Genomic DNA, 24,771 nt, shown 5'->3' on the forward strand with positions numbered 1-24,771 from the left:
AATTTAAATGCATTCATAGTGAAAAAAAAAATCAAAGAAATAAAAAGTTTCAACACAAATAAATGAATTAATTGAAGACTATTTTTAATGATTTTGGAAAAAGATAAACCAAAATCAAGACAGATGACTTCTACTAGAATGACAAAGTCAATATTAAAATCAAATAGGAAGAAAATAAAACGATAAATTAGAATATTGAAAATAAGGGTTGTCTAAATCACTCAAGGTAAATATTAGGTACAATTATTATTATTATATGCTTAGGTGACCCAATAATATTTAGATTTTTTTCATGAGCTAAAATTTTCTAAATACATGCCAAAATATTATTTGACCACCTAAGTTACAATAACTTTACTAAAATAAATCTTTAGTGATTAACACAATCAACTAAAAACAAAAATAGATAAATTTTGAATTTTTAATGGAATAAATAAAAAGCCATGGGGGCACAATTTTCTTACGTTGGGCACCTATTTTGTTTTTGGGGCAATCAGATAAACTTAGCTAGCATTGTAACAATGTAATATATATAGATGAACATGGTAGTGGCAAATTATTTTTGTTTTTCACGTGTTTGCCCCCACCCCTTATAACGTAGGTACGTGCATGTGCTTAGGTGACCCAATAATATTTAGATTTTTTCCATGAGCTAAAATTTTCTAAATACATGCCAAAACATTATTTGACCACCTAAGTTACTGTAATTTTACTAAAATAAATCTTTAGTGATTAACACAATCAACTAAAAACAAAAATAGATAAATTTTGAATTTTTGATGGAATAAATGAAAAGCCATGGGGGCACAATTTTCTTACGTTGGGCACCTTTTTTATAGTGGGGGGGCAATCAGATAAACTTAGCTAGCATTGTAACAATATAATACAGACGAACATGGTAGTGGCAAATTATTTTTGTTTTCCACGTGGGGGCATTTGCCCCCACCCCTTATAAGGTAGGTTCGTGCCTGTGTGAGTCGTAGACGAATCAACATGAAACAACTAGACATAAATTTATAATTATAATTTTAGCGAAAAAAAATTGTTACAAAATTTTATTTTATATGATTAGAAGAATTGGTGAGGAGGTTGGGATTGCGTTGGGGTGTGCATGTTGGGGCTGGTGGAGGGAAGTACTTGTCGCTCTGTTCCGGTTGGTTTTGTTTGGCGGAGGCTCCTCGCCTTGCCTTTCTGACGTTGGGTTTGCTTAGATCTATGCGTGCCTGTTGAGGCCAGATCTGCCTGAAGAGTCTTGTTCTCTGCCTGCCTAGATCTGTGCGTGCCTGTTGAGGCCAGATCAGTTCGGATTCATGGATTCGGGCTCCCTGACAGCGCCATTGGTCTCTACCCTTACTGGTGTCTTTCCTAGACAGATCCTCTGTTTGTGAGTGTGGAGGGTTCGTGGTTGATGATGACTTTTTAGGCATTGTCTGTGATTTTTGGTTATTGGTGCTCGGTATCTTGGTCTGACCGTAGGTTTTGCTGTCTCTTTGTTGCCTTGTAGTTGATTGATGTACTGAGCTTATTTGGGTCCCAATGTCGAGTTGAGCTCTATTTTTGTTGGGTTTGTGTGACTTTTGCCACACCTAGGTCCCCGATAGATGCTCTTCTCGTAGGTTTTAGGTGTTTTTTCGCTGGGTAGAAGTCTTAGGACTTTCTTTGTAACATTGTCGACTATACACACGAGGTGTGTTATCTGTACTATCAACTTTTTATTATATATATTTTGTTTTAAAAAAAATGATTAGAAGAAATAACCCAATCAAATGACACATATTTGTTAACATATTTCTCTCTCTCTCTCTCTCAATAAACACTACAAAAAAACGCGGCTTTTAGCGGCGGTTATTTTAGTGTTTAGCGGCGATTATAATTGCCACTAAAAGTGGTTTGCGTCGGTTGCAAAAATGCCGTAGAAATTGTCGACGCAAATGTATAGCGGCGGTTAAAACAAAACCGCCGGAGTAATCGCCGCTAAATTTAGCGGCGGCTTCTGTCAATTATTTATCTGCGGTTAAAACCGCCACTAAACATAAATTTGTTATTCCTTTTTCAACATTTAACAGTGGTGCCAACCGCCGCTAAAATAAAAATTGAAATTTTAAGAAATTTGGTGCTGGTATCAACTGAAGCTAATTGTGCTATTTTATTAGAAAATTTAGACAGGGGACTTTCACTCATTAATATTAATCCTTTTATTTGCAATATTCTACTTAAACACTAACCAATAATTATGGTAATTATGTAAACCCAGGTTATAAAGTTCCATACTAAAAACCTTCACATCAAGGAAACAAAATACATATTATATAAAGGGCTATATCAAAACCCTACTGCAAAAAGGTAATTGCACAAAACACAGTATCAGAAACCTTTATATCTAGGCTATGATAAGTTTTCAAATTAAAAGACAAGATGGTTTCCTAATAAACTATTGATATCAATCTCTAGTATTATTTGAATGATTACCTCCTGATTTAGATGGAGTTTGAACTGAAGTAATCTCCCATATGGCTGCAAAAATGAGAAGAAAAAAAAAGTTCAGTAATGTTGAAATCACAAATATTTCACCGCGCGCAAGTCATTGCACCTACTTAAGAAACAAATAACAAACTCTATACTCAATGCAGAATCTTACAAGTTTAAGCTTCAAATATATATAAAAACTAAAACACAACTTCATCTAATTACCTAGAAGAAGATCTCTCCGCATCAGATATATAGATTGACAACAGAGAAAAACATTAAGTTCAATTTAAAAGTCTTGAAATCATGACAAGCTCCATCAATAAATTATAAGTTTCAAAGACAATGAAAATATAAAAATGAAATGAAATACAAGTGCACAAAAGCAAAACATGAGACAGAAGCATGTAACAGATTAGAAATTTATCTTAGAGACCAAAAGCAGGAAATGGTTGTTAAATGGAGCAATGGCTTGACTATGGTTTGATTTGGAGAAGAGTGATTAGGTGGTTGCGGCGGCTTTGTGCTGTGAAAGATAAGGACGGATAAGGTGAAGTGATGTGGTCGTGGTTGATTGGGTTTGAAAAGAAAAGGAAGGTGGTGGTGAGGTTTAGGGATTTTAGACGGTTACTGTGAAGGTGGGCATCGCATGTTAGGAGGTGGTGGGTTTGACGGGAGAATGAAGGTGATGGAGGTGGTGGATTTGATTTGGGATTTAGGGATTTAGTGTTTGGAGGGAGTAAAACCGCGTTGTGGTGCCAAATGCGAAAAATTTCGCAATTTTTCATTTTAAAACTTAGCGGCGGTTGAAACTGCCAGTAACTAAAATTGAACCGACGCTATATCACATGCTGTAATCCAAGTTTAAAACAATAACGGCGGTTACACTAACCGCCACTAAAAAACCGCCGCTAAAACCCGTGTTTTTGGTAGTGAAATTTGACATAAATTTTATATTTCCAAATTAGGATAAAAATCTTATGAATGAAGAAGTTACCAACAAAAATATATTGCACATAATATTCAAATTATTGCACATGGTAAAAGTGCAGGGGTTGGTAGTTTGTGTTTTCAGTTATGTTTTGCAGGCTTTGAGGCAAGTTGAGTCTTGACAAGTTTTTAGGTTTACTGTGATGGGGTGATTTTTTACGGGTGGGATTGCAGTATTATTGAGGTTCACATACCATAAGGAGGGTGTTGCACGCAATTTTGTCTCTAGGCTGGTTTGTAGTGGCTTGTCTTGTCTGATACTAGTTTTTTTTGCTCTATTTAGTGGGTTAATATGGTGTGGTATTGTGAATGTATTTGGAGGGGTTGTTTTATGGAGGGTTTTTTTTGGGTTTGATTTATAAAGCCCTTTTAGGATTGTGGTACTCTTTTTCCTTCACTAGGGGGCGTTTGTTACAAGTTTTACAAAAATATGTCTAGGAATGTTGTTTCCCATGAATCTCATTACCAGCAAAGTCATTCTCGGGTAAAATAAAAATTGTGTTTGGTTAGTATACGTTATTCCCTGGAATGTTTTTCAAAATCATTTAATAGAAAAATGGAAAATAAGTAGTGGAAGAGGGAGTTAGTGAAAAATAACTTCCATTCCCTTGAGAATGTAAGATTCCCCTTCTTTAAGATGGGAATGAGATTCAAAAAAATCATGTGTAATTTACTTACCTGGGAATCTTTCATACCCGAGAATAAAAAAAAAAAATTAAACTTCTACCAAACATGGGAATGTTACTTTCTCAACCTCGCATTCCCAGAATATTTTGAGATGTCTATCTACCAAACGCCCCCTAGGCTTTTATCTCAAATGGGTTTTTCCTAATAAGGTTTTAATGAGGCTCAATCCTTAAGGTTGGGCTACTCTATGGGGTGTATTGTGTTTTGATATCATGTTCTTTTAATCATTCAATAAATTATCTTTTTACGGTCAAAAAAAATATTCAAATTATTACTTTCAAATTATTTTTTTATTTATTTACGTAATTTACATTCATCTATTTTTTTTAAAGTACATTCATCTTCAATATAGTTTTATTCCAATTAGCTTAAATTTTCATATAAAATACAGAACGTCCTCGAGGGTTAGCTCAAGTGGTAAGAACTAGGGGACATAAGAGTTGGGGAGGGGAAGGTCTAGGGTTCGAATCCTGAAAGAGAAATTTGAAAGAATTTTCTAACTTACTAACAACTAACCACTAATATTTGTCTATAAAAAAATAAAAATAAAAAAAATAATAAAATACAGAACTATTCATAAAATGTATAATTATAATTTCAAGTAAAAATTATTTTTACAATTTTGATTTTATATAATTAACATTTTAATCCCAATTTATTAATATATATTGGACCGGGTGAGCCCTATAGGGGCAACGCCCTGGGGCCGCCCGCCATCTGGCGGGGTGCTTGGCCACTTCGTAGGTAGGGGTGGAAATAGGCCGAGCCGAGCCAAGCTTTGCGTGGCCTAGGCCTGGCCTGCATTATCTTTTCGTGGCCCAAGCCTAACCTGTGGCCTATCAATAGGCCAAATTTTGTAACTTAGACTGGCCTTTTCTAAGGCCTGGCCTGGCCTACAAGCCTGCTTAAAAGCCTATTTAACAGACAATTTTATCAAAAGAATAGGCTGGCGGGCTAATAAGCCTTTTATATATCATTGCACTTTCTATTCAAATAAAAAAACGTGTATTATTGCATTTCAAAAACTAAATCTGTATCATTGAATATGTCTGGAAAGTTTCTAATCTAGGTTAGGGTAGGGACTTGGGGTTTTCTTTTATACTAAACTATACATCAGTTTTAAAAAATCAAATAATATCTTATTATATTATATTTATTTATATTATTAATAAAAATAATATATAAATAGGCTGGCCTGTTAGGCCAAATAGGTTTTTTTAATAGTTTGGGTCTGCCCTTTTTAGTTAAACAAGCTTTTAAAAAAGCCTAAGTCTGACCTTTTTAATAAACGAGCCGAGCTGAGCCGAGTCTCTAACGAGCCAACCCATAGGCCCCTGACGAGCGGCCTGACCTATTTCCACCCCTATTCGTAGGGCTTGGGTACGACCCAAGTGGCCCACCCAAGGCAAGTCAGTCGTGCGGGGCCTATACCCTCCCGCACTATAAATAGGTAGCGGTTATCTATTGTAAGGGCTCTTGACTCATTTCCCAAATAAACAAGTAAAATTCAGAGATTCTCTCTTCCCTCTTTCTCTTCTTCACTCTCTCTTTAAGCATTCATCCCTCCCTCTAGGCACTACTCTGCCTAGTAATGTTCTATACGGAACATTTATAATTTTTATTTAATTAATTGACGTTCATCGTCAATAATGTATTATCCCAATCAATTTAAAGATTCCTATGTGCAATAACAGTTTAAAATTTCTAAAATCATTTCCATATTAAATAAAAAATAATTTCAAAAAAAAATAATTACAATTTTAACATAAAAAATATTGTCATAAATTTTTACTTTATATGATTATTTTTTTTATCTCAATCAGTTAATATTTGTTAAAATCATTCCTCCCTAAGTAATTAGACATAGTTTCAAAAACAATTATATAAAATTTATATTTATAATTTAGATAAAAAAAAAACGTAAATGAAAATATGGAGAGCTTGTATAGAGAAGGATTGCAGAAATATTTTGATTATTCAAATGGAAACATTGATGGTATTGAGATCTTGAAGGTAGGCGCTCAAAAGGGTCACAAGGAAGCAAAATATGTGTATGGTATGATTTAATTATGCTCTGAAGATGATGATTTGAGAAAACAAGGACTTGAGCATATGCATTTTTTGAGGAAGTCCAAGTGTGACGTAGGCTCCAGAAACAAAGTGAAAAAGTTATTGGACTCTATGTTGAAAAATAATGGAATGCTCAGGCGCAATCAGAGCCCTCTCTGTAATTCCAAGAGCACATGTAAATGGTGGAGAGTGAAGACGGGTCGATGGACATTAACAGGTGATGAAAATGGTGCTGATGATATTGACTTATGTGAGTATTGTAGATGGGATCATAAGTTAGAAGTTTTTTACCGATTATTCAATATCCATTAGTTTGTGTGAATTTAATTTCTTCAAAGTTGAGCCAATTATAATATAATGAATGATATCAAGAAGTGAGCTTTTTTGTAATATTAACTTTTTATAGCAAAAGTGAATTACTGCAATTGGCTTACATTCAACTTAGTCTCTGTCGTATAAAGATCTGTAAGATCTGTTTGGTATGCAGGATAATAAAATAAGATAGTATCATATGCTTCAAGATAATCGTATGGTTGCTTTAAAAACAAACATAATATTAACATAAATCATAGAAATTGGAGTACTATATATAGTTATTTGTTTTTTATTTCAAATATAAACAACCAATAACCAATTACAAGGAAATAATATTCATACAGAAAAATAACAATGAATATTATTTGATCGAATACACCAAATAAAATAATAAATACACTTTAATTAATACTATAAATACGTAGCAGAGAGATGGCTGCTTTATTGGTCAGGGTATTGTATGCCATACTATAGCTCTTGATCCAAAGAATGTGAAATTTAATCCTCTATGCATAGCTGCACATCCCATAAACGCATGAACCTCGGTTGTCACACTTGTTACCACATCTCCCACAATGCTTCTCGTTGGTTCTAGGATTCACACACTTACCTTGGCAGCACATCTTTGAAAACCCACATTTCTTCCCACACCTCCCACAGTTATTTTCATCCGTTGAAAGGTTCACACATTTGTTCTTGCAGCAATCAGGGCCTGCGCTGCCTTTAACACTGCACATCTTGGGGTATTTGTCACATGTCAATGACACCCCCCTCTGATATTTCCGAGTAAGGAACCTACTTGCTCCTCGAAGCATGTTCGGTTCTTCACTTTCTGAAGATGTTGCTGACAGGGTGATGGCCAAAGCCATGATCAGCAAGGACAGAAGAAAGATCTTGGAGAACTTCATTTTGTATGTGTATTGGGAGGTAAAAGAATTAGAATGAAGTAATGGAATGGATGTTTTAATTTGAATTGAAGGATATACATGGTGAGGTAGTATTTATATAGAGAGGAAGAGGTTCGAGTTTGGCCTCTTTGCAATATTGATCCCATGCATATGAGCTAGCAAGCTAGTATTCTACGTATTTCTTAGTGGGGTAGTCTAAATAGACGGCCAATTCATTCAAATGCGTATACCAGCCAAGTTAGGCTTATTAATTGGCAACACCTTAAATTTATGTACTTAAGTAAATGCTAATCAGTTGAAAATAATGGTGGAGGGAAGCTAGCTAGGTCGCCTGTGAAGTCTTAATTAAGGAAACAAAGTAATCATCCCTATACAGATTACGAATTCCAGAAAACAGTTACAGAACCACCACGCCAAACTTTACAGCCTTATAGTTTGACTTTTGTCTCATTTAGAATATAGGAATTTGACTTCGTATTTCTTCAATAAATATTATTAAAAAATTTACTTGGACATCATGGGTATTCTATAAAATGTGGAATTTCACCGCATGGTAGATAAATTTGTGCATTATCTACCTTTTAAGCCCAAGTAAGCTCTTATGTGGAAGGACCTATAGAAACATATTATAAAATTATTCATGTGATCTTACCCAATAGCTTAAGCTTTAGGGATAATTAATCGCTTGACATGGTATCAGAGCTTTTATGACCATGTAATATAGAGTTTGATCATTGCCGCCTCTAATTCTTCTAATAAAAAGTTGAGTTTAAACACATAGTAGTTGAGTCTGTGCATTTATCCACGCTCTAGACTCAAAGGACTATTACGTGAGGGAACGTATTAGAGAAAAAATATAAAACAATTCATTTGTCCCTTACCTAATAGATATTAAGATTTTAGGATAATTAGTTATTTCATAAGCCAAATTAACATTAAAAGGAACAAGGGTGCCACTCATATACAATGAGAAATCAGTTATAAAGAAAGAACAAGCAGAAGAAAAGATTACATTCAGAAGAAAGAAAAACAAAACAGGGGATAGTGAAACAGAGGAGAAAACAGGACCAGATAACAGCAAAGAAAAGAAATTATCAGGACCCTTGTCTATATGCCTCTAAAAGTTAACGTATCCTGAATATTTTTCTTTAATGCAAGTAGGCATTATAGAGACATAAGACTTTGTCAAGATGACTTTTGCCTTGAAAGGAATACTTTATTTTTTCTTAGTATTAGTTATCCACCAATTAGGCATTCATATTTTGTACCCCATAAATTAAAACCAAAGAATCCTATAAAGATGCTGATTTGTTGACTAGTTGTATTGGTCAGAGGGAAGGATTATTAATGGCAGTGCCATTGTAACGGATTTACAAGTTTATTCCGGGAAAGAATGCGTGTCCTTGATACTTTAATCACATACGTTACTCTAGGACAGAGCTATGACATTTAGTTTGCTAGACATTTCACATTTCGCTACCAACTTCTCTACATATTTAGAACTAAGTTTATACTTGTAAAGAAGCCTAATTTTACCATAGAATTAGACCATTCCACTAGCACACTATATATTTGTAACTTTCAAGTTCATACGATTACCTAATAAGTTTGCTGAACCTCCATTTCTTCTCCCTATAAATAGCTGCGAAGTGATCCATTTTATCTCCATCAAAACCATTCATATTTTTTCACTTCTTCTCCATTCAACACTACGCCTTTAATTAGCCTATTTAGCTTGATTCAACTTAATTTCTATCTAGTGATCTCTCCACAAAATGAAGTCCCTTCACACCCTCTTCATTCTGCTGACCATGCTTATTGTGCCTTTGGTCATTGCTGCTGATTCACAAACACCACACAAAGAATCACAATTCTTCACTTCTGTTAAAAATCACAGTGCAACAAAGATCCCTAAAAGTGAAGCATCAGCTGCCTCTCTACGAGGCGGCTTCGATGGGCGCCATTATAAGTACGGGCAGGGGATCATGACTTGTGATAAATACCCGAGAGTTTGCCGTGTAAAGGGTAGCCCAGGGCCTGATTGTTGTTCGAAGAAATGTGTGAATGTTTCAACAGACAGAAACAACTGTGGTTGGTGTGGAAACAGATGCAGGTACTCGCAGATATGTTGCAGGGGTAAGTGTGTGAATCCTCTGTTTGACAAGAACCATTGTGGAAGATGTGGCAACAAGTGCAAGAAAGGTGATTCATGCGCTTATGGGATGTGCAGCTATGCATGAATCATAAAGGTCAACCAGCCACTCCAAAAGAATGCAAAATACAATTAATTAGCTATGTATACACAAAATTATAGCTATATATAAAAATTAATTTCAACAAATTAAATATAAATATATATATATGATGCATTTGTTGCATGTGATAAACGCGCAAGTGATCATTATAGATGTTTAATGATCATTTACACCCTGTACGTAACTAAGATTGTTTACATTATTAGTTGAAATACTAGTAATAAACTTAACTTGCAGTTAGACTTATATCTTTGTTGCTTTAATTTTAGTTTAATCTTCACTGCAGAACTCATCCCACCAGCAACGTATACTTGTTTAATCACTTTTTTATTAAATTTGTGTATGACGTTGTGAAAGTCAAATGTTTTTCTAATTAAGTTTAAAGGTTCTTAAGGATTGAACTCAATTCAATCCAGACACTCAAAACTCATGGCGATCGACACTCATTGAATGAATCCCAAATTTAAATTTATAGCTTTCACTTCTTTAGCTTATACAAAAATTTAGTTGTTAACCGTATTATTGAACCACATGCATGACCACGGTTGCATACACATTTATAACCGCCACCACCGCATGGTACTCTGTCATAACCACCACCTATAGTTACCATTGCCGCATGGTACTCTTTATCATCATCTAACACTCTCCACACCATACAACCTTTGTATATGTCGATCCCCACCACAACTAAGAACCCACCCCCACTATCGCCCTTTACCACCGTCGAACGCTCCAAACACATTCCACCATATGTTATACAACGTCTTAGGCGACGGCGCTAAAGAGGGTCGTGTATGGGCGTATGGCAACAACACTAGTTGAGATTGTGGTCGAATTTGTCAAACAGTGGTCATGGGCTCATGGCAATGACAGAGGATGTCAGGTGGCACAAACCACAACAAAGCGTGGTAAATTAGTACGAGATTCCAAATGCGTGGTGGTGTCAATGGAGTGTGTCCAACAATGAGCCAATGATAGAGAGTATGAGTACAAATACAATACGAAGTGCGTTCATTTTGAAGAAAAAAATTGTGAATATCCCACTAATAAATTTTATTAGAAACTGATCACATAATGTCTAATCCATGGGATACAAAACAACCTCTAATCAAATTCTAGTAGCAAGCATGTGCCATAATACCTAGCAGAAACAAATGACAAAAGATAATGATAAAACACTTTGCCAATGAGCAGACAATATCACTTCATATTGATTGTTAAATAAAAAGTTCTTCAGCTTCTCATGGATAGTCGGCCATCATTGTGGTTAAGTTGAGTCTCCCTATTCACCAAGGGATGGTATCTGCAAGCAATCAATTAAACATTTATGAGGCATAATTACCACATAACTTAAGACTGAACATAAGATTTTACAATTTGCTTGTCAAATAAATAAAAATTATAGCTTATTATATTTATAAAATAACTCTCGATCGGTCTCCGAATGTTAGCTCAAGTGATAAGAGTTTAGAGACATGTAAGTTGGGTGGGGGAGGTCCCAGGATTAATTCCTGGAGGGTGCAAATTATATTTCTGATGTTAAAAAAAACTCTCTTGGGAACGTGTAAGCGCAACATAAGACAATGCAGAAGAACAATAATTCAAAGTCAATATGAAAAATTATAACTTATTAAATCTTATGGAAAAAAATTGTTTGTAACCTTGAATTGAAGACTTGTTATTGTAGCTCTCAATATAGTATCTCCAACTATTAATCTCAGCACTTTCACAAGATCATCACGGGAAACCTGCTTAACCTAAATTCGAATAACATGATATATTAGAGACATTTAATCAATGAAGATAGACAGAAAATAATTGGAGCATTTGAACAAACCTTGTATAGTTCATAATGTTCTCTTATAAGACTCATATCATTTGCATCAACCTTGTCACTTAGAGCAGCGATAAGCATAGAAAAAGGTAGCCAAGGAGATTTCGGAATGTTTGGGATGCTAGAAACCCTACCAGAAGTTAATCCCTGAGGTATGTCATAGTAAAAAAAAAGCTAGTGATATAGGTATTTAAGATAAACATTATAGGCTTTAAAACCAAAACACAAATCTAAAAAGCACAAAACCCTAACAAGTTGAGCATGAACACATGAATATGTTTATCAAGCAACTAACCTCGCACATAAAACACTAGAGGAAATTAAACAAAATGAGTTTGTAAAACAATAATGTCTTAAAGAGCTACATATTTTAAAGGTGAGATGAATTAAATGTACAAAATCACGGGAAAAGAATATTTACATGACTATATTCACATCAAGATAAATTAATACGGTGATGTCAGAGGAGGAAGCGGTGGGTGGCAAGTATGGCTGCGAGGGGCCCTCCTTCTTGTGTGAGGAGGCTGGGGTCGCGGGCTCGCAGCAAGGAGCTCCGTTCTCCCATCTTGGTAGGCGGCTATCTCAGGTGGTCAGGTGGTTGCAGTCACAAGGCTTTAAGATGGTTTTCAATGTTTCTGGGGGAATCTATGCCTATGCTGCCCAGAAACTCCTCTGCACGCGATTGGAGAACAAGATTTCCAAAGGCATATTTGGCTGGTTGTGAAGTATAGCAGCTTTCTGAAGGATCTTCTTTGTCGCTTCGTTGTGATGGTGCTTGGCGGTTCTTTCGGCGGCTCACCTCTCTTCCATCTGCGTTTGTTGACATTCTTTTCAGGGCTTTCAGATATGTAGTTGGGAGTATTTGGCGCGCCGCCACGGTGGATATCTCGTGGTTTTTGGCCGGTGTGATGTTGCTGTTTCGTCTCTCACTTTTGGGCATTTCTATTTTCTACTAGTGCGCTGTGGATTTTTGTGTTTACCGCAAGTTTGGTTGTTGGCTGTTACTTGAGCTTGGTGAAGGTCCAGAAGCAGTGTTGGAGTTGCTGTTGTGCTTGCTCGCTTGTTTTGTTTCTTATCGTTTCGTAGTTTTTATCATTTGTTTGTGTTTTGGGTCTCAGCCCTATGTCGTTGTTTTGCAGTGGGTCTTTTGGTGCAATCAACTTAGTTGGTTCCCTGTTGCAGGTGTCATGCGACTGTTAGGTTGTTTTCAACTTTATTTAGGATCAATCTCAATGTTTTAATAGATCAGAGTGGTTTACTTATGGGTGTTCTTAAAGGTTGTTGGAAACTTTTGATGTAGTGGCTGAGTATTTACCGGCTTTTGTTGGCTCATCTATTGTACCCATGTTAAGAGGGTTATTTCTCAACTTTATCTATATTAATATATATTTTAACTTTAAAAAAATATTAATACGAATGAGGAAAAAAATTTAGATGAAAAGAACAATTCATAAAATGGTATTAACATTGCCTTTGAAAACTTGAAAACCCATAAAATGCAAAACTCATCAACAAGTAACTTACATTATCCACCAAAGATGCTGACTCCAATAAGCCACTAGAACCATGACCATAAGAATTGGCCCCAAAAAGATTTCTATCTCCCACAATTCCACAAAAATGGCCTGTAAAAAAAAACATCATATATTACTATATAAACTGAATTTGGTTCTTCTGCTGCTAAGTGATTTTTTTTAGTTTTGCTTTTGGTTCCTTTGCTTGTGTTACATTTTTTTCTTTTGTATCTATTTTTTTATTTGGGTTTTGTGTTTTGTTTGAATTCAATTTGACTTATAAAAAAAATAAACAACTTAGCTATATATATATATATATATATATATATATATGTATGTATGTATGTATGTATGTATGTATGTATGTATGTATGTATGAGAAGTAAATGTTTTGTTTGACAAGCCAAATAAAAATTAATGGGGAGCGCAAGAGGTGTTTCAATCCATCAAAAAATCATAGATCTCGAAAAAACCAAAAGCAAATCGAATCAACCAGAGTAAAGTGATCAATCTATTGAATATGAGAGTAAAAGAGAGAGCCCAACCACAAGGAGATAAAAGTGTATTGATGTAACTCAATTTCTTAATACCGAAATCTTTGAGAACTTTTTCATCCAAATGGAAACAATGAAATATAGATATCAATTAGTTTGTCTTTGATCAACTTGTTGAGTAATCATTAGGTAATACCAAAATGTGCAACTTATTTATGCTAGGAAAACATATGTCCAAAACATATATCAACAGAAAAGTACCAAAGTAAATATAAAAATAAATTAAGGGAACAAGGTTTACCTTTAGCATCCTCATTGACCTTGAAACTAATAATAAATTCTGGATAAATATGAGTATTTATGTTCATATTCCATACTAAATAGTATTTTGGGCTTTGGAAGTCATCAACCCCGTTATCATATTTAGAGCTGATGGGTTGAAATTGACGAGTTCCGGTGCCAATGCTAGGACGAAGAAGTTCCATGTTACCCATTATCACACGACAAAGGACTAAGTGTCTAACATCATTTTTGTCGATATCACAATAGCGTGCACTGTAAATATGGAAAAATCAAATATTATTATTAGTGTGTAAAAGATTTTATTTTCAAATTAATTAGATCATATGAAATCTAACCTGGCATAAGGGCAAGTAACCGCTGCCAGAAGAACACCAGTGTCGTATGTGCAATTGGCTGCAGATAGCATACAATACCCAAGTCCACACTCCACCATTGTAGATAATTCTCCTTCAGGAAAAGGAAGCCAAGCATATCGAACATTAGCATCCCCATGGATTTCTTTTGTAATTCCAACTTGTGTTTGGAATAGCTCCAAACGGGCTTGCATTGATGCACCTGAGCAACGATATGTCTCAACTATCCCAAAATCAGTACTTGAAAAAGTACTCATTCCATGAAGGAACAACTCTCGCACAAAACCCAAACTCAATTTCCCATGTATAGATTCAATGTAAGAAACTAAACCTAACTCACCAGCATATCCACAATCCATTATATTCATCCTATTTACAACTTTTACTTGAGAATCCTTAACTAAGGCATTGGACTCTCCACTACACTCTTTCAACTTAATTTCATCAACCCCATTCACATTGATTTCAATATGTAATTTCATACCATCTTGTTCAAATATATAAGATTCTTCATCAGAAGCAACATGTACTTCAGGGAAAAAGCAGTCCCCTGCCTCATCAATCCAAGAAATGGGTTGTTGAAATCTAATTTTCAAGTCCACCTCACACATGTGTAAAAAATCCAACATAAGATCACGACCATTTAAACATATTTCCACGATTGACTTTTTTATTTCAAAATCATTCTTAACCAAGTCAACAATGTTTTTAGGATAGTCAAATCATTCACCATTATTGTAGAACATCACACGTTCAGGTCTTCCACTCTTCTTATAGTTCAAATAATAGCTAAGATAGGAATGTCCACTACGAGGACCAACAATTGTGTTTTTGCTTTAACAATCATCCAATCTCATTTTGTTGACAATGTTGCGTGTTGGTGATGCAAACGGTGGTTGTTGACATATCATTGGTCCTAGAGCTCCCTTTATATGTGCAACACATAGGGTAGCCTGATTTTGCTTCTGTGAAATTCTAACTTCCATTTCTATCAAAGATGAATATCTAACGCGCTCAAATATAAAAGCTCAGATGCAGCAGTAAAATAGAACCTTAGAGCTTGAGTAGGTTTGAAGACATTGTGGCAGCGATGGTGAAGACAGTGAAATTAAGAATATTTGATAGTCCCTGCATGTTTAAGATGGTTGAGAACATTAAAATAATATATAGAATCATGTATAAAGTCGACATAATATATAATGAGGAGTTAATTAATAAAAGAATTTCTTATCTAATAGGGTTTCTCTTTAATCTCTTTTTTTATGAGCAATTGAGAATTCAAAGAGGCTTATATGTTTTTCACTTATCTTCTCTTCTCTTCATTTTCCATCATCCAATTTATGCATGCATTTAAACAAAGGAAAACAAAAAATCCTAGGACTATTTTAAGAATGAGATAGGCACAAACAAAAAAACTCAAGCATGAGGAATAATCATATAAACTTCATAAGTTCTAAAAGACACACATAAAGGATTTTACATACATGCCAGTACTACAGTTAGAGTTCAAATTGCACACGCCCTGCACACACAAAAATCTCAATTATGGTATTGTAATTTAATACTATAAAAAATTGAAAATAATAATAATAATAATAATAATAATAATAATAGCACTTCACATAATTTCAAAAACAAGGCCAAAGGAGTGACCAGCCCGAGCCAAATGCACCCTTTAAAAAATCAAAACAAATACCAAAAATTTCAACACTATCAACATTGTTTTCCATATATGGCAAAATCATCCGAAAGAAGTGACACAAGGAAAAAACAAAAAAAATAATAACTAGACTCCAATTTGTTGAACTGAAGCAAAAAAAAAAAAAAAAAAAGAGTTCGACAAGAAAATTTGGGAAAACACAAGAAATCACTCAAATTTTGAATGAAAATAAAAATTAAGAAGACTTCAGGAAAAAAATTCCCACACTATATATGTATTAACAATGCTTTCCATAGTGAAATCAAACCCGAAGAAATGATGAAAATGAAAGAAAAATGGGTTCAGACTTCAGACACAGAACAGCTAAAGCTTACTTTTAATCAACTAAACTCAAGCATCGAGTCAAAAAATTAAATCGACACAAAAAATTTGCAGAACACAATAAGTTTCTCAAACTATGAAAGGAAAAAGCATGGAATTGAAAAAATAGAAAAGGCTTTGGGAAAAATATTCTCAAAAGAATCCCACAGTATGTATCAACACTGCTTTTCATTAGTGAAATCATCCCCGAAATATTGACAGAAAAGAAAAGAAAAAATGGGTTCAATCACATAGAATACCATAAACCAACTCAAATCTCTTGAACTCAAGCCCGAACCAAAAAATGAAATTGACACAAAAAAAATGAAAAACACAAGAAATGGCTCAAACTTTGAATGGAAAAAGAATTGAATGAAAAAACATAGATGACTTCAAAATCTTACCTAAGCGTCGAAACACAGAAACGAACACAAAGAGTAAACCCAGACAAACCTTTCACTGATTCTCTCTTTTACATGCATTTTTCAATAGAGATCTCTATTTATAAAAAAAAAAAAATCATAATGTGAGACGTAGACGAATCAACATGAAGCAACTAGACATAAATTTATAATTATAATTTTAGCGAAAAAAATTGTTACAAAATTTAATTTTATATGATTAGAAGAAATTATCCCAATCAATTGACACATATTTGTTAACATATTTCTCTCTCTCAATAAATTTGACATAAATTTTATATTTCCAAATTAAGATAAAAATCTTATGAATGAAGAAGTTACCAACAAAAATATATTGCACATAATTTTCAAATTATTAATTACAAATTATTTTTTATTTATTTACGTAATTTACATTCATCTTTTTTTTTGAAAGTACATAAATCTTCAATATAGTTTTATTCCAATTAGCTTAAATTTTCTTATAAACACTTTCATACAAAATTACAGAACTATTCATAAAATGTATAATTATAATTTTAAGTAAAACATATTTTACAATTTTAATTTTATATAATTAATTTTTTAATCCCAATTTTTTAATATATTTTTTTATTTAATTAATTGACGTTCATGGTAAATAAAGTATTATCCCAATCAATTTAAAGATTCATATGTACCATAAAAGTTTAAAATTTCTAAAATCATTTCCATATTAAATAAAAAATAATTTCAAAACAATTATAATTAAAATTTTAACATAAAAAATATTGTCATAAATTTTTACTTTATATGATTAATTGTTTTATCTCAATCGGTTAATATTTGTTAAAATCTTTCCTCTCTAATTAAATTAGACATAGTTTCAAAAACAATTATACAAAATTTATATTTCTAATTTAGATAAAAAAATCGTAAATGAAAAATTAATATTAAGATTTCTATTTATTAAAATTAGCATACTTACTAAAAAAAACTTTTGTATTTTACTATATATCTCATAATGTAAACTTTAAAAGTTTACTATAGAAACAATGACATATTACTACAAATTTTTAGTATTTAATTAATTCATATCGATTAATTTGTCTAAATTACTGTGAATCCATAATTATTATTCAATGTGTGTTATCTAATTTTTAAATATATATATATATATATATAAATCGACATATATAATAAATTGGTCCAACTTTACTAATATCAGGAAGCGACTCATTCACTTTTTTATTCTTGTTTCATTTTGGTAAATACTTATTCCTGTTTCTGCTATTTTTTTTTTTTTGGCAACAATTGTCAAGGTTGTGGAGACGGCATTGGCTTTACAGGAAGCAGGGTGCTTCTCGGTTGTTCTAGAATGTGTGCCTGCCCCTGTGGCTGCTGCAGCAACAGCAGCCCTTCAAATTCCGACAATCGAAATTGGAGCTGGACCCTTTTGCAGTGGACAGGTGCTAGTTTATCATGATCTGCTTGGTATGCTACAACACCCCCACCATGCAAAGGTTACTCCAAAATTTTGTAAGCAATATGCCCGTGTTGGAGATATCATCACTAAAGCATTAGTGGAGTATAAGGAAGATGTGATAAATGGTTCATTTCCTGATGCTCAGCATAGCCCATATAAGATCAGTGAAACAGATGCTAATGGTTTCTTGAATGAGTTGCAAAGGTTAGGTTTTGACAAGGCAGCATCTGCGGCGTCTGATGCAGTTCAGAAAATGGTTACAAACAAGTCAATTGGTGAAAGAAACTCGACAAAGTGATTATTTAGTAAAGCTACATGATAGCCCTTCTTTTCACTTGATGTCCTTCATTTTCTTTAATGTCAAAATAATTGATAGGCACAATTTAACAGATGTAGAGCACTTGATTAAGATAGATAGATGCCATTTTCTTGGGGCATATTTCTTTCTTGTTTTTCCTCTTCTCCTTTTGATAGTCAAGGTGGAATGCATGAATCTAGATATGCTACAGTACAGAAACATGTTTTTGCTATCCAAAAAAAACAATTGTTTTCTCTTCATATATTCTGTCACAAGACAACTGAAGATACTGTACACCAATAAATCATTCCTCATACATTTTTGATCGGGTCTGGAATTCCTCCAGTGTCCTGGCTTTCTTCCCATCCAAAGAAGTTAAAAAAGGGCCTGGCCTGAGCGCTTGTCGTACCAAGATCAGGCGAACCTGAGGGAGGAGGTCCGGAATGTCTCCTGCTTCTTTGTTGAAGCGGTTAAGGAAAGCCTTCAGGGATTCCTTCTCGCCCTGCTTGATCAGGGCCAGTGTTTCTTCTGACTTCGGAATGTTTCTCACCGAGGAATACTGGGTTAAGAAGTTAGACATGACTCCTTCCCAGTTGTGAATGGAGTTGTTGGGGAGGTTTTGGAACCAATTCATTGGGCCTTTCCCCAAGCTCATCGGGAAGCAGCGGCAGTAGATCGGGTCAGTAGCCCCGGCATACTGCATGGCTCCCACGAAGAAGTTGATGTGCTCCGTCGGGTCGGAGTCACCCTCATAGAGTTTCATTTTGGATCTTGACCATCCTGGGGGAAAAGGGGTCGCCATGATGTCTGGAGAGAGAGGGCCATTGATAGTCTGAGGTAGGGCCACCAGAGTGCCGTGTGGACGGATCGGGTCCCTGAGCGGCTCCCTGGTGGAAACGGGGCTCCTCCGCCCGGAGTAACTCCTGCGCGGGGAGTGGTACCTGCGGTGATGGGGGGGTTGATTCACGGCTCTTTCGGTAGTTTGCTCTTGGCCATGATCGTTGTGGTAGTCCGACGGGGGAGGTGGCCTCCTTCCCGTCTCCCCCTCTTGAGAGAACGTCGGATCTTGTCTAGAGTGTTCTTCCAGTTCCTCCAGCTGACGGAGGCGCGCTCGGAGGGCGCGGATCTCGTCCCGAGTGTTGCGGGCTTGGACATTGCGCTCCTGCCCTTCCTCCGGAGGGTGTTCCTCCTCCATCGCCCTAACTCGGGCCTCCAGTCTGCACAGGGCTTCGTGCGCTGCGTGGGGGGTAAGGATCCCTGCCTCCGGGGATCGTCCCCGAGGTGGAGTTGGTGGGGTAGTCCTCTGGGGTCGGGGGGAGTGTTGGTGGTTCGCGGATTCGTCCAGAGTTTCCACATGGCCCTCGGGGGTTCGGTTGAAACGGCGAGAGGTTTGTCGGGTTTCTACCATTGCGCGTTGCTGCTGCACTTGTCTCTGACGACACGTGGTGAAGGAAAAGTTTACTCGATTCCCACAGACGGCGCCAAATGATCGGGTCTGGAATTCCTCCAGTGTCCTGGCTTTCTTCCCATCCAAAGAAGTTAAAAAAGGGTCTGGCCTGAGCATCACCGCAGGTACCACTCCCCGCGCAGGAGTTACTCCGGGCGGAGGAGCCCCGTTTCCACCAGGGAGCCGCTCAGGGACCCGATTCGTCCACACGGCACTCTGGTGGCCCTACCTCAGACTATCAATGGCCCTCTCTCTCCAGACATCATGGCGACCCCTTTTCCCCCAGGATGGTCAAGACCCAAAATGAAACTCTATGAGGGTGACTCCGACCCGACGGAGCACATCAACTTCTTCGTGGGAGCCATGCAGTATGCCGGGGCTACTAACCCGATCTACTGTCGCTGCTTCCCGATGAGCTTGGGGAAAGGCCCAATGAATTGGTTCCAAAACCTCCCCAACCTCCTCCCTCATGTTCGCCTGATCTTGGTACGACAAGCGCTCAGGCCAGGCCCTTTTTTAACTTCTTTGGATGGGAAGAAAGCCAGGACACTGGAGGAATTCCAGACCCGATCAATTTTCATAATGCCAAAGCATATTTCGTGGACATATGGATTGTATAGTAACCAAAGAATCCACCACTGTGATCTACGACAAGAGAAACATGAAACTATTCAGGGAAAAAGCGAGGTCGCGGTGGGTCTTTGGTGGATTTATTCTCTAATTGCCGGTGCCGATGAATTATTACCGACTAGTTTCTGATTAACACAAATCTTTTAATTTTGTGATTAAATTAGCAACGATAACATTATTGCTGCTACAAAAATGTCGCTAAAGGCAATTTTTCTTGTAGTGCACCTAACAAGCTATTATCAGTACTGCAACTAGTTGTGCTCGCAGGACCGATATACTATGCCCACTTCAGAAATTCCCACTATATCTTCAAATGCATCGCCAAAAGGGATGAATAATTTAATTAAGGAGCCATAGTACTCTTGATCTCATGTGCTTCCGGGAGCATCACCTCCAGCAGCTGGTTTGCGATTCAAATATCGAATAACAGCATCTTCCTGTTTCTGCTATATATACCTACATAAATTTTTTTTTCATTAAAACCTATCAATTAATTTATCTAATAATTTTCTCTGAATCTATAATCATTTTTTAATGTGTTTTATTTTTTTCAAATATTTAAATGTACATATATAATAAATTTGTCCGGCTCTATTGTTACATGGCAGCGGCTACTACAAAACTTTTGTATTTTTATTTTATTTCAAGAGGAATTTATTTTTTTGGTTACAAATGAGAGGCTAAGCCCCAAAAAGAAAAACACTAAGGACTGGCTAAACCAGCATGCGCAGAGAAGGAAGCATCAACATCCCGTTGCAGCAGAGAGTGACATTCGCCAAACGGGGAGTCAAAGGTATGCGGTCCATACAGAAGGGAAAGCCCCACCTTAGCCAGATAGTCTGTTAGGGCACTAGAGGTCCTAGGAGCATGACAGAACATTGTGGAACCATGAGCTGTCTGCAGGTTAAGAATGGCTTGAGCTACTTGTCCGTACTGATGAGAAGCAACATCGGGACTCCGAAGCAAGTTTACCACCTCTTGAGAATCGCTCTCAATAATCACGCTATGCATGTCTCGGCTAATAATGACATCCATGGCCGATTGCACTGCAAGAAGTTCTACTAGGAACAGATTTGAAATGTTCATAAACCCCGAGATTCCGAGCGAAACCCAATCGCCACCTTCCTTCAGTATCCCGAATCGCACCACCACAACTAGCAAGCTGATGTTGATTGGTAGTGCATGAAGTAAGCTAGTCCTCTTGGTACTGCCTAGAGTGATGGTAGAAGGATGTCTCAAGGTCTCGCTGTCAGCACTTTCTCTTGGCACTGGTTTGCTGATGTTTATTACATTGAGTGCCTAGCTTCTCTTTTTCTGGTTATGTTGTATTGTGCTACTTGTTTTCAAGGGGTTTTGGGCTGTGTTGGACGTTGGCTATTGCACTTGGGTTTTAATTGTTTGATTTGTTTCATTGGCTTAGTTGTTTTGTATTTCTTTTGTAAGGGTTGTTGGCACCCCTAATGCCAAGTTGCCAACCTCCTTCTTTGTATTTTTCTTTCTTTATATTTATATATACTCATTATTGGCATTCCAAAAAAAAAGTAAGCTAGTCCTCCAGGTTGAAGCATCCATGATGATGTTACATAGAATTTGGTTCATATGCCAGGTATCGCCACCAAAAACCACTGAAAAAATTAATATCTATCCATAGTTTTAAAAAACAAAATGATTAAAAAAATTAATATATATCCATTATTTTATCTAATTTACTCTGAATCCATAATCATTTTTCAACGCATTTTTTTCTTTTTAAACATATAAATCTACATATATAATAACATTGTCTAACTCTATTGTTACACGCGTACGACAATATATGGTTCATTCACTTTCTTCCTGTTTAAGCTATATTATTACACGGCTTAATCCTTAAATTGATTAATGTGTTTGTCTCATCGTCTGTAGGTTCCTCTCTGAATATCTTTTAGCAAAAAGTCCTCACATTTGCACAACATTTCTACAAAATTGTAATTTAATTATTACATATGTAATTTTATAGTAATATAATTATTTCAAACAAAATTGTAATTTTTATTATACTTTTGCTTCAAAAGTCGATTCATTTATGGACAATATATATATATATATATATATTAATATATATATATTAATATAATTTTTTCTTTTGGCCGTAATATCGATCATTTTCCATCTAATAAAAGATATATATATTTGGGATTTTTATATAGCAAAAAAGAAACTATAGAAAATAGAAACACGCTTCCCACTTTGGTATTCTTTTAATTTTTTTCCCAAACAAGGTATTAAAAAGCATTAAAATGCAACTGCAAAATAACTTTAGATCACCTCACTAAATGCATGCTTATCAAAAAAAAAAACTCACTGAACGCATGAATTTTTTTTTTTGGTACATGAATGAAGACGATTACATCCTAGTGTTTGAACAAGACACTCCTAAATCATTTCACTAAACGAGCATGCGATGTTAAGCGTTCCAAACTCTCTGAAATGGTGACCCATGTGGACCAATGAGACCAAGGCCTCGCTGAACTCTTATCCTCCTCGGGGCGCACTCAACTCTTGGGACATTCCTGCTGAAGATGGTTCATGACTTTGCCTGCCCAGAACATCATCATTTTGCTTTTGGCGCTTGCTTCAAAAAAATATAAATAAAATAATTTATAATTTTGTAACAAAAAAAAATTATAATTTACGGTGATGAAAAAGAAATCAGCCTGACTACAAACATTTGTGACGACTTTTTATGTCATAATTGCATATTATAATAAGTGACGATTAAATAGCCACTATTAATACTTGTATTTGTGACGATTTATTTTTGTCACAAACGAATAATATTATTAGTGATGATTAATTGGTCACTATTAGTATGTTCATTTGTGACAATTTTTTTGTCATTATTGCATATAAATATTAGTGACAATATTATCGTCACAATAAAATTCAACATTAGTGGACTGGGCGAGCCCCTAGAGGGGCAACGCCCAGCATGTATCCCGCCCTGAGGCGGGGCCCTGGCCTTCAGATGGGCCTTGACCTCGGAGGCCCAATTGGCCCAATAGGTAGTACCCAAGCTCTATAAATAGGAGGTAGTTATCAAGTGTAGGGGACTTTTGGCTCATTTGATGAAATAACACATGAAATTCAGCACTCTCTCTCTCATTCTCATTCTCTCTTAGCTCAATCCTCCACCTCTAGGTACTATACCTCTCTTCAATGTTCATTCCAAGAACATTTGGCGCCGTCTGTGGGAACTGTAAACTTTCTACTCCCATTCACGTGGATTGATTGTGCATGAAGTTACCTCTGATTGTGATTAGGCAATTCTCTGGTTTTCTGATTTTGATTCTGTGACTAGTGTTGGTTTTCCGATCGAGTTTGCATCGTTTCTGGTTTGGATGGAGACTCGACGCAGGAGGCAGCATCATTCACCAATGCGACAGCGGATTTCGCCGCCTCGGCGGCCTCATCGTGTGGTCCTGGATTCTCCGGTACGAACGACAGGAGTACAGTCGCCTTCTCCTCCTCCATCACCACCACCTCCTCCATCGCCTTCACAGGTGGGATCTCTAGAGCGCTCACCAGAGAATTCACCTGCTCCGGAACAACAGCCGGCGGTGACACAGGAGCAATGGCGCCATTTGATGCGCAGCATTGGCAACATCCAGCAGCGGAATGAGCATCTACAGGCTCAGTTAGATTTCTACCGTCGCGAGCAGCGAGATGATGGAAGCAGAGAAGCAGATTCCGTGGCTGAGTTCCGTCCGTTCTCGGAAGATGTTGAGAGTGTGGCGATTCCGGATAACATGAAAACGTTAGTTCTGGATTCTTACAGCGGAGATTCCGATCCGAAAGATCATCTTCTGTATTTTAATACGAAGATGGTGATAATTGCGGCGTCAGATGCGGTGAAGTGCAGGATGTTTCCATCGACGTTCAAATCGACGGCGATGGCGTGGTTCACAACTTTGCCGCGAGGATCGATTTCAAATTTCAGAGACTTCTCATCCAAGTTTCTAGTGCAATTCTCGGCAAATAAGAATCAGCCGGTGACGATCAATGACCTATACAATATTCGCCAGCAAGAAGGGGAGTCACTGAAAGAGTACATGGCAAGGTACAGCGCGGCGTCGGTAAAGGTAGAGGACGAGGAGCCTCGAGCTTGTGCTTTAGCATTTAAAAACGGTTTGCTGCCGGGAGGGTTGAACAGCAAATTGACACGTAAGCCGGCGCGCTCGATGGAAGAGATGCGTGCTCGTGCCAGCACTTATATTCTCGACGAGGAGGACGACGCTTTCAAAAGAAAGCGCGCGAAGTTGGAAAAGGGTGACTCGTC

At 36.4% G+C, this 24,771-nt stretch overlaps 3 protein-coding genes across 3 annotated transcripts; 2 read left to right on the top strand and 1 right to left on the bottom strand.

Annotated features, from left to right (window-relative positions):
* The first annotated feature begins 8,956 nt into the window (after positions 1-8,956).
* On the top strand, positions 8,957-9,709 carry LOC130726189 (stigma-specific STIG1-like protein 1). The gene has a single exon (XM_057577418.1). It carries the CDS (start codon positions 9,212-9,214, stop codon positions 9,674-9,676), a length of 465 nt encoding a protein of 154 aa, XP_057433401.1. The 5' UTR covers positions 8,957-9,211; the 3' UTR covers positions 9,677-9,709.
* A 1,267-nt stretch (positions 9,710-10,976) lies between these two features.
* LOC130725711 (inactive poly [ADP-ribose] polymerase RCD1-like) lies at positions 10,977-14,621 on the bottom strand. The gene is made up of 6 exons (XM_057576915.1): positions 14,175-14,621; positions 13,838-14,091; positions 13,053-13,153; positions 11,532-11,675; positions 11,356-11,451; positions 10,977-10,997 (listed from the first exon to the last, which is right to left on the bottom strand). Exons 1-6 carry the CDS (start codon positions 14,558-14,560, stop codon positions 10,977-10,979), a joined length of 1,002 nt encoding a protein of 333 aa, XP_057432898.1. The 5' UTR covers positions 14,561-14,621.
* Positions 14,622-17,896: 3,275 nt separating this feature from the next.
* LOC130725713 (3-methyl-2-oxobutanoate hydroxymethyltransferase 1, mitochondrial-like) lies at positions 17,897-18,408 on the top strand (the record flags this gene model as incomplete). Its single annotated transcript, XM_057576916.1, has 1 exon — positions 17,897-18,408. A coding segment is annotated over one exon (480 nt), but the record flags the coding sequence as incomplete, so codon positions are not given.
* Positions 18,409-24,771: the final 6,363 nt, after the last annotated feature.

The sequence above is a fragment of the Lotus japonicus genome, chromosome 6, assembly GCF_012489685.1.
Source record: "Lotus japonicus ecotype B-129 chromosome 6, LjGifu_v1.2".
Taxonomy (NCBI): domain Eukaryota; kingdom Viridiplantae; phylum Streptophyta; class Magnoliopsida; order Fabales; family Fabaceae; genus Lotus; species Lotus japonicus.

Coding starts and splice junctions, on each gene's coding strand:
- LOC130726189 (XM_057577418.1), top strand. CDS start 9,212: ATGAAGTCCCTTCACACCCTCTTCATTCTGCTGACCATGCTTATTGTG.
- LOC130725711 (XM_057576915.1), bottom strand. CDS start 14,560: ATGAATATAATGGATTGTGGATATGCTGGTGAGTTAGGTTTAGTTTCT. Junction 11,676..13,052: donor CAGCATCTTTGGTGGATAAT/GTAAGTTACTTG, acceptor GACATACCTCAG/GGATTAACTTCTGGTAGGGT. Junction 11,452..11,531: donor AACATTATGAACTATACAAG/GTTTGTTCAAAT, acceptor ATTCGAATTTAG/GTTAAGCAGGTTTCCCGTGA.